Source organism: Urocampus carinirostris, chromosome 16 (assembly GCF_059441175.1).
Source record: "Urocampus carinirostris isolate Australia breed hairy pipefish chromosome 16, RoL_Ucar_1.0, whole genome shotgun sequence".
Classification (NCBI taxonomy): domain Eukaryota; kingdom Metazoa; phylum Chordata; class Actinopteri; order Syngnathiformes; family Syngnathidae; genus Urocampus; species Urocampus carinirostris.
In genome coordinates, this window is record NC_142364.1 from 34,437,562 (window position 1) to 34,448,268 (window position 10,707).

A 10,707-nucleotide genomic window follows, 5' to 3' on the forward strand; every position below is an offset into this window, starting at 1 on the left:
CCTTTTCGGAAAATGGCTCACCAATGTGGGTCATTCTGATTTTGAGGTAAAATGATTTTTTTTTTGTGGTCCACTGAGTTAATTTAACCCTACTTCCTTACTTGATCTCTTTCTTCTCTTTCTCATGCTTTTTTTCCCTCTTTCTCCCTTTTGCTTTCTCTTGCTCTCTTTTATATTCTCCCTTTCTTTTTTGTCTTCCTTTCCCTATCTTCTCTTACTCCTTTTCGCTTCTCTCTTACTCTCCCTTTCTCTCTTTTCCTCATCATTCTTACTCTCCATTTTTATCCATCTTGCTCCCTCACGTTTTTTGCTTTCTTTTTCTTTCTCTCTCTTTTTGTACTTCCATTCACCCGGTAAAAACAAAGTAACAAGATAGTAAGTAGTAGAAAATTAGTTATTTTAAAAATTCAAATCAAACTCGGTGCCCATTGCACTAATAAGTAACAAAAAGTAGATCTCAGCTTGAAAAACGTTTGAAACCCCTGGTCTAAAACTATTACTATAGGTGCAGAGGACATTATTCAGCATGACCAACGTGTCAAACAGTTTTTGCTTTAAGACACAGATTCATCCATCCACCCATTATCTTCACCACTTATTCTCAGCAGGGTCGCGGGGGTGCTGGAGCCCATCCCAGCTATCTTCGGGCAGTGGGCGGGGACACCCTGAACTGGTCGCCAGCCAGTCGCAGGGCACACAGAGACAGACAACTCACTCGCACATTCACACCTAGGGACAATTTGGACCGGCCAATTTACCTGACATGCATGTTTTTGGAATGTGGGAGAAAATCAGAGTGCCCGGAGGGAACCCACGCAAGCACGGGGAGAACATGCAAACTCCACACATTGCTTGTGCAAAGACACAAAACAAGAGGTAATCTTTTCTTCATGTTAGAAGGACAGTGTGTGGTATTCGACCACTAGATGTTGCTGTATTGTGTAGTGCAACCAAAAACAAGTGCTACAAAGCACAAGGAAGAATACAAACTACAGAGAATCCAATTGACCAAACCACATGCCTTTGCTTATTTTTTGTCCAGCCTTTCACGAGGTTTTTTTGTTTTGGGGGGTACCCGTAGCAGCAAGATGGCGGAAATTCACGTCAACTTAGCCTCACATTTTGTAAAATGAATACTGGCATCTAGAAAAACAAAGGCTTTTTATGTGGCAGTTAATATATTTTTTTTCTTATTATTCAAATGAATATTGATTTTTAACAAATGAAGTTTTTTTTTTTTTTTTTAAATAGGAGGTGCTAAATATACACACTGTCCCTTAAAGGCAGATTCAAAAATAAAAATACAAAAATATATAGATGTTTTCATAAAACTTTTATGTACAGCCATATTTGTGTGTGCAAACCACAATATGTGAAATGATCAGTAAAAAATGTTTTGGTGTCAGCAAAAGGTATTTCATGATAAAACTTGATGACGTAATCAGTCATTCTCCACAGGCCATTAAGTACACCAGTCCCTGAACTTTATGGGCGCTATTCTTGTTTTAAGAGAGTTCACCTGCTGAAAACAACTGGCTGGCTTTTCCACTGATATTTGTATCTTTCCTTGAAAACATCTTGCTTGAATAAAATAATTTATATTTATATTTAAAACAAACGTTTGTTACTACGTCAGTCACAGGAAGAGGCAAAGCAGAAAGGATGTCAAACTCGGTAAAAAACCCTTGGGAAGTGTCCTAACAGCAGAGGAATGGTACCACTGCACCTCCTCAGAATCATCTAGAAAACAAATGAAGAGACAGTTTAGATCACAGATAACACAATAACACTTTTTCAAACACAAACTAAAACACTTTGGTTAAAAAAAGAACAATTTGGGTCAAGATCTACCATTTGGATGAATTTGAACAAATTTCTCCTCCATTTTTTTGTTTCTCAATCACCCCCAAAATTAGGTCAATGTACACTAGGTTGGTATATTTTCGAGTGAATAAAAATTTATGTCAGGAATTACTCAAAAGGACACTGTGTAATATTTGACAACTAGATGTCAGTGTATTGTAGTGCTGGGGTCTCCAACCTTTTTCAAGTTGAGAGTTACTTTTTATTACAAATTAGCACAAAGGGCACGCAGTTTGATATTAAATTCTAAGATAGCTACTTCACCAGATGGCTTTCTTAATACCTAAAAGTGTAGCTTGATAGTTACCTAGAAAGATGAACCCGTAAAAAACTAAATGGCAGCTAGATAGAAAGAGTAAAAGGCCAACTAAATAGGTGGATGTAAAGCTAAAAACTAGATAGATAGCTAAAAAGAGGCCAAAATTTAGCCTGATAACTGAAAAAAAGATAAAATGTTAGCTAGATAGCATGCAAAAAATGTAAAATTTAGAAAGCTAGAAAAAAAATACAAATTTTTATCATTCACTGTATTCAACCCATAAATTGGAATTTAGTTTGTCGTATTTCCTGTAAAATAAAATTGATAAAGACTAATAAATATGTTTTTTAATACATGAATAGATTCTCATTCTATTCTTTTAATTGCTTAAAAATAGTTATGAAACTTGAATCATTGTTTTTGCCCACGAAGCCCATGTATTGGAATTTATTTGAATTTCCATCAACTTATCATGTTATTACTACTTTGTTACTATTATTGCCAGGTTGATTGAAAATTCAAAAACATGAAAATCGTTTTTGCCTATTATTGGTGAATAAATGCGTTATGCTTAGAAATCCCTCGCCATCCGCGATTGTAGTAAGTAGGGTAGGCTAATACAGTGGTTTGAAATATAAAGCATAAGATTGAAAAACAAACATGAAAATTGATTAATTAAAATAGGGTTAAATAGACTTTTATCAAAAAATAAATTTACTAGTAAATCACAATGACCCAGCAACTGGAGGGCACCCTGGTGTCCATGGGCACCACGTTGGACACCCCTGGTTTAGCCCAACCAAAAACGAGTGCTTCGTAGCACAAGAAAGAATTCAAACTACGCAGACTTAAACTGACCAAGCTGAAGCATTTTTCTTCTCATTTTTATTGATCAGCCTTTCACTAGGTGTTTTTGTTTTGGGGGCTACCCATAGCAGTAAGATGGCAGACAATCATGACGCCTCCCTCCATACCACGGCTCTGTTAGAAGGAGTGTGAAACCCCCGTTTTGTACATTGGTATGCCCTAGCCGCAGCGTTGTGGTGTGTGAGGCGTTCTACATAAACGCTACTTTGAGCAGCATTTATGTTTTTATCTTTGGACATTTCATCGAGGACATTTGTATTGTCACCTTTTACCTTTCAAACCAAATAACAAAAACCTTTTTGTAGAAAGGTACAGTTGAGAAAAGGTTTAAACTTTTTATGTCCAAAATTGGTCATTAACACGTAGCCCTACACACATTCGGGGATCTGCTTTTTAAATTTTGTTCAACAAAATCCATCCCCATTGAGGTCATGGAATATTTATTCTTCATGTCATACACACAGGAGTTCAGTACAGTTTACTTGAGAACACAGGTTGGTTCTTTTTATCGTTATTTTAATTATCACAGGTCATACATACACAAACATACACCTGAGTCACAATTTGATCAACTGTACTTTGTATAATTCAGTTTCACTCGTTCAATCCAGTTATTTGAGTTGCGGCGCTAATCTCTGCAATTCCAAGCCGTCAGTTCAATTTGATGATGAAATTTGAGTCATTATTTGTGAAAAAATGCGTAATGTAATCTATCTATCTATCTATCTATCTATCGAGAGAGAGAGAGAGAGAGAGAGAGAGAGAGAGAGAGATATGTATTTATAAAGTTCAGTACTTCTATTTGTTAAACAAATGCTTGAGCCTGTAAACAGAATTGCTTTTTTGGTTTCAAGTATAAAACAGTATTGAATTGTATAGTACTGGTAAAAAAAATAAAGTTACTACTATTTTTACCACAAATAGGCACTAAATAATATACAATGTCCCTTTATTATTTGAGAGGTAAAAAAGGCTATATGTGTTCAATGTTTGATGAAATAAATTTTTAATTATTCCAAATTTACTGAATGTACTGTGCAAATTAACCTTAATAAAATGTTACCCTTTAGCATACTCAGGTCAATTTCTTTTTAGAATATGTCTGACTGTTTGAAAAATACCCTCTGATTATATTTCTATCCATAAACAGGATTTATTTATTGTTCATTTTTACGGCCACTTTTTAAGGACCTTCAAGGCCAATTTTCTAAGGACGACAAAAAAATGTTTTTTTGTTTTTTGCAGAGACACAAATATATCTGTGATTTAATGAAGTTACTTTTAATTTTGCGTTTGCTTTCATCAAGACAAATGATTTTTAGATCTTGAGTAAATCGTTAATATATTTTGGATCCGAACAATACATGTGTTAACATCTTTTAGAAAGATATCTCCCCATTCAGTGTTTAGGAGGAAATTACAGTAAAAATTAGTTTACATTTTCAGTTGCAGTGAGTTCTTCCCATTACAATTTAACAATGGGGAACACTACTTTAAATGTCAATAATTTATACGTTAATTCCATAGTACACCAATGTATCAAAAACCTGTCCTATTGGGGACGACCAGTAGGGGGCTACAATGCCGTACAAACTAATGCCAGCGGCCGTTAATCACGAGGGAAGAAGAAATGCAATGACAAAGTGAAGCCACCAGAGGGCGGTGTTGGCGTCATATTTAAACAGACTTGTTGAGAAACCCAACAACAATTTCAAGCATTTACAAGAACTTCACTCAAAATTCTAGCATTTTTCAATCCTTGAACAAAATATTAAAATTAAAGCATTTTATTGGATTTCAAACACCTACAAAACCCTGTATAAAGCCTACGAATACTGTTGTTTTTCTTATTTTGTAATGTGAACGATATCAACTAAAAGACCAGGTGCAGCAGCCGTTCAGTAGATTGTTTACACTACAATGAGAACACCTGATGGGCAGCTTGTTACATGCAAATTGCCAAGGGCTTAAGTTTGATGTGTACTAGCCACTCCTTTGTCCCACCCAAAAACAAATGTGGCAAAATCTTCAGTGGAGCAGGGGTCTTAATCTCGCGACCCGGGGGGCATTTGCGGGCCAACGAATGATAGTTTGAGAAAGTTAAAGGGACAGTGTGTATTGTTTGACCACTACATGCAAAAGTAGTCTGTTGTGTTACCTCAAATTAATGGTAAAAATTACAAGAATGAAAATTATAGAGACTCAAAGTGACCATAAAACATTTTCCTTTGATTTTTTTGCCCAGTTTTTTGACATATTTTTGTTTTGTTTTTTAGGTATTGTTAGCAGAAAAATGTCAAACAATTATATCATCTATAAGGTGAAGCGTATTCTATATAAAATAAATGCTTATGGCTTAACGTACCAGTATTTGAAACATACATATCCTAATGATTGTTCATTTATTTTTTGCCAATTATTTAGATCTCTCTCTTTTTTTTTTTTTAAATGAGTTCTATGTTTTACCGTAGAGGCACTGAATAATTAACACTGTCCTTTTAAGTGCAGCCCTGGCACATTATGGATTATTTTATTACTGAAATTTCATATAAATTATTATTTTTTTATCTTTAGTCTTTAGATAATTTATGTATTGAATTAGAAAATATATATATTGGAAAACAGGGTGTTTCTATATAGACTTCTTGTAGAAGGCCTTTAGCCCAACCTCATCCAGACCCTACCTCAGGTTAGTTGAGATTGAGAGTGTTCTACTTTCAAAACAATCACTGTGCACATGCTGGGGAGCAAAATACAAGTGTGTAAAAACTGGAAGCCATACCGCAGTCTTTGTGGAAGACATGAGGGAAGCAGTGCAAAAAGCCGTAACCGCAACGGCAATATGAGCAGCCCTTCCGCACCCATTCACCGTGCGGAATCAGACCGCAGCGCCTGAAAACGAACATTACATTAGTCACTGCCTCATGCAGGTGTGATATTTCCATATGGAGAAACAAAAGTATAAGTAGATATTGACAAACAGATGCCATATAAATAAATGAACACATACATAAATATCACAACACTTGGATATACAGTATGACATAAGTTTATTCATGCATTTTGTCAGATAATTATGTATTTATTCTGTCATGTATTTTGTCATATAATTGGCGTGTATTTTGGTAAATATTGTGTAATTTGTTGTATATTTTATCTTTTTGTGTATTTTTATTTACTTTCTCGTGTATTTTGTTCTTTATTTTCTCTTATATTTTGTCTTATTTTGTCGTGTTTTTGGTCATTTAAATTATATTTGCCTTGACAAAATACCCAATAAAAGACAAAATGAATACCAAAATTACAAAAATGCATAAACGCATGACCTAAATTGCATGTGTCACATTTTTAGGTATTACATAATCTAATTATGCATTCTTTTATTTATATGACATATTTGTAAGTATGTATTTATTTATACATTTATTACTACATGTGGCGGGATTGGTCCTTATACTGCATATGCTACATAGATTTGTAGTATTTGGTAGCACAGTTATTCTCTGAATGCATAAAGTAATCAATAACTAATCAATACATCTCAAAAATATTGAGCTGGGATGTTTGTTACTAAGTGCCCTAACTAATTTTAGTTTTTGTGGTAGTTCTGCTGATTGTGGATGTTTTTTTTCGTTTTTTTGCATTACCGGATACGCTGGTTGTACTCGCAGCTCCGACCAGTAAAGTAAGGAGGACATGCGCAGAAACTGCCGAGAATACAGGTGCCTCCATTCTTACAGCAACTCCTGCTTTGCTCAGCAACTGAAAAACAAAAAAGTCAGACAAACAACTATATTAAGATCTTTGGTGTTGTTTTTTATCACATACAATTGCTTCATAGGCTCCCCTATTATAAAAAATGAAATCTTTGTTTTTTGTTTTTAAATACATGTTTTGTTTTAATTCTGGCTAGATTCACCAGACCACAGAGTACTGGCAGGCGATACTGTGAATTTTGGTATCAATCCAATCCAAGTAAGTACAGCGTTTTGTCAATTGGTACCGGTACAACACTGACTCTTTTATGCTAGGAAAAGTTATGATTACTGAGTAATTGAACCTCCTTGTGTTAGTTTGTAATTACGATAGACGCAGCACAATTTTTGGGCAGTAAGATGTTTCAAATTGTATTAAATGAATCCAATGTAAAATTACAACATAGCAAAATAAATATAAATATTTCTATTACAAAGGTTCCACAACAAAAGCCAGGAAACTCAGACCAAAAAAGCAGTAATGTAACAAGAATACAAATACAACATTGTCAACATCCGTCCATTCATCCATCCATCATCTGCACTGCTAATACTCAGTAGGGTTGCAGGGGTTCTGGAGCCCATTCCAGCTTTTTTCGGGCAGTGGGCAGGGGACACCCTTAACTGGTTGCTAGCCAGTCGCAGGGCAATATTACCAACATGACACCTATAATACTTTGCTTTTCACAGTATTTTAAAAATAAAATAAGTGCAAATAGTGTAAACAATACAATGTAAAGAACACCTTTACTAATAAAAGATAAAAATATTTTACTACTACTTTACTATTTAACAAATGTTAAGAGAGTCAAAAAAGCAATGTCACAAAAACACAAATTTTATTCAGCAATGTCAAGAAGACAACTAAAATACTTTCCATTGCACACTATTTTTTTTTTAATAAAGTCAGAGGTACAAATAAAGTGTAAATACATTTGAAATTTAGACTGAATGTATCATGGTACAATCCACGAGCAACATTATTGTAGTGCTTGTTTAAATAGAAAGACAGTCTTGATTTCATGACAATAATATCAATCCAAGTACATGCTCAGTATCGATAAAATCGATATTTGGGTCGATCCGCTCGCCCTTACTGCACAGCAGTTCTGTGGTGAGTGCGGGTGTGTGTCGGTCTCGTCGTCCATTAACTACACATTCTCGGGGTGCATCTGCTTTACGTCAGCAGACAAACACAAAGAGTCTAAACCAACATCTGAAAGTAGCAAAAAAACACCAAAACAAACTATTTTTTCCTACAAATAAGCACACTGTGCCTCAACGGTCTGTGTAAATAAGTACAGTGTTTTATTTTCCTTTACTGTAGTCCAGGTTTGTCAAACATGCTGCCTGTTAGATGATTTCGTCCATCTGCTGTAAATTTGTCACAAAAGAAGCAAGTCTCTAGCTCATGTGGATCAGAATTCATGATTCATGGCATGCAGACGTGCAATGGGAGAGAGGGGAAAAAGGTGTAAATGCATGACATTTGTTTACACCAAATGTTAAAAATAACCTTTATCTGGTTTCATGTTAAAGACAATAGGGTGGAGTGTTTTAACAGCATCAGTAGGCCCAGCCTGGTGGTTGTATCTGATGTTATCGGTCATTTACTGCTGAAACTTATTTTTTATTTTTGACTAACATTTGGGAAAAATGTGTTGTACGCAGAAAAGATGCCTTTTCATCCGTTATTATACTTTGTAGGATAGAATACAAATGTAGGCTGAACGATAAACCAAAGTACTGCAAAACAAAGCTAAATATTTGCCATAACATTTTTTTATCGATCCAGCCAACTTGCGAACATAAAGTCAGGATTTGACCCCCGAGCAAAACTGGGTTTGACATGCCTGGTGTAGTCCTTGTACCAAACGACTTTATTTATTTCTATTTTTACAGTTGTATGCTTTTGATCGACAAGCATTGCAAAGTCGGGTCTGTACAAATACCGAAGTCCATGTCCGCGAACATTTGTGGCTATTCCAACCAACTTACTGTTAGTGAGGCCGATGAAGGGCATGACGGGGTTGGCGTCACGGTGTTTACGGTCCCCGCTATTTGGAGAGTTGGCCTGGGCATATTGGTCAAGGAAGTCCTGGGAGGACTGTTGGGATTTGGTCTCAGTGGGGGGCAACCGAGGAAACGGATGAGTCTGGCCTTTGTTGCACTCACCTCCCACGCAGCCTAAAAAAGAAAAAAAAATGCAATTTACAGATAGTGATAGAGGAGGGGAAAAAGGTGGTTTTCCCCGGAGACATACGCTACTCTGCACTGATTTGAATTTTCTTTTCATGTCAGGAAACAGGCTTATTGATCAAATGGAGCACATACAGTAAATGAAAGTTATCATGATGTGAGGAGGAAAACTGTTCTCATCTCTGACTTTATTACTTCATTAATTTCTTGACTGTTTATACTAGATTCGCTGGAATTTATGACTAGAAGTATAACACTATTTCAATAAAGTATTATACCATACCACAAATTATATTTGCTTTTTATATAACGACACTTTTAACTATTTTTCTTATAGTTTTAAAACGATTTTTCATTTAACTATAAGGATAGCTCACTCATTTTATCTTCACTTTTACCTATGTTCAACTACAATCCAGCAATCTTTACTTACAAATATAATACATTTTCCTCTTTTACTATATTCCCTAGTTTTGTTTCTATATTGTTTTCCCCATTTCAACTAAATTCCTTGCATTCTTCAACTGCAAGAATTAGAGGAAATATAGTAAAAATAAACGTAAAACGTTAAGATTACCTACCAGGTGAACCAACAAACTTTCCTTTAATGATAATGCACTGTATTTTGGAATATTACTATATTTATCTTAGTTTTGTCTTGTTTGTTTTTTCGTTAAGCTAAGTCCAAATATGGTGACATAATAAATGTTATCAAAACAATTATTATTTTGATTATTTAATAAAACATAGTAAAGAGAATATCTAACACAGACCTGAAGCAGGGGCAGGAGCAGAAGAACTCGAAATGATCATAGTCCAAAACAAAATACTAAAAACAAAAGGAATGAAAAGACACTTGCAGTTAAACAAAAATACAAAAAAAAAACCTTTCAATAAAAACACTTTCTTCATATTTGTGATTTATACCTGCATGGCTGCATCTTTGTAAAAAACAAAAAGGAGGGGAAACGAATGATGTCGGATATTAATCCTCACACTCTAGTTTACGATTACGAGAGACGACAAAAATAAATAACAATCCAGTAGTATCAATCAAACACTGTATGTAGAGAGGTCGCCATTTGCCAGCAAACAAAACGTCCTTTTCTCAAAGTAAAAAGAAAATTATCCATCCAGACAACAAAATGCTCCTCCAGGCGTCTTGGGAGAAAGTGCCGGGGACCCCAGGTGACACTCATCCAGGTGGAGTGGCCACCAGATGCCCCGCCCCTCTGGCCCCTCCCGCTGTCGCTTGTCTTCACTGTTCGACATGGCTGGGGCCCAATCAACAACAAACGAAGGTTCGTGCCAAAATGAAAGTGCTTGCACAGACTGTAGTCAGCTTTCCTCGGTGGATATGAATTTGATACTTTGATTAATTCAGCGTTCAAATGACTAGTGGAATACTATAATATGATATGCAATTAATTATTTCAGTTTTTGCCCGTAGTTTCACATTACCTTCATACCTACACACACAAAAAAAACTTGACTTCCCACTCCTCTCCGCTCTTCATACATTATGTATGATTCTCACCAGCTTAAAACGACTATTCATATGTTAAATAAGCCAGGAAACGAGCATTTGTAGGAGTCCCTTTCTTTTTTCTTCTTTTTAACCGAAGAACGTGTGTCTTTTTGGTCAGATTATCATTTCCACGTCATCATTTTCACTTATTATTTTGAATGTGTGTACAGTAGGGCTCTCAAACTCACTTTACCTGAGGGCTGCGGGAGCTAGAGTCTGGATAAGGTTGGGCCAAA

The 10,707-nt window shown here is 35.5% G+C and overlaps 1 protein-coding gene across 1 annotated transcript; it reads right to left on the minus strand.

Moving 5' to 3' along the window:
- Window positions 1-1,318: 1,318 nt before the first annotated feature.
- Window positions 1,319-10,160, minus strand: tdgf1 (teratocarcinoma-derived growth factor 1). The gene is made up of 6 exons (XM_088356084.1): window positions 9,871-10,160; window positions 9,717-9,772; window positions 8,743-8,931; window positions 6,637-6,751; window positions 5,772-5,881; window positions 1,319-1,740 (listed from the first exon to the last, which is right to left on the minus strand). The coding sequence occupies exons 1-6, from the start codon at window positions 9,882-9,884 to the stop codon at window positions 1,637-1,639; spliced, it is 588 nt and encodes a 195-aa protein (XP_088212210.1). The 5' UTR covers window positions 9,885-10,160; the 3' UTR covers window positions 1,319-1,636.
- Window positions 10,161-10,707: the final 547 nt, after the last annotated feature.

Coding starts and splice junctions, on each gene's coding strand:
- tdgf1 (XM_088356084.1), bottom strand. Junction 6,752..8,742: donor CTTCATCGGCCTCACTAACA/GTAAGTTGGTTG, acceptor TTTGTTTTTCAG/TTGCTGAGCAAAGCAGGAGT. Junction 1,741..5,771: donor TGTCTTCCACAAAGACTGCG/GTATGGCTTCCA, acceptor TTTGTTTTCTAG/ATGATTCTGAGGAGGTGCAG.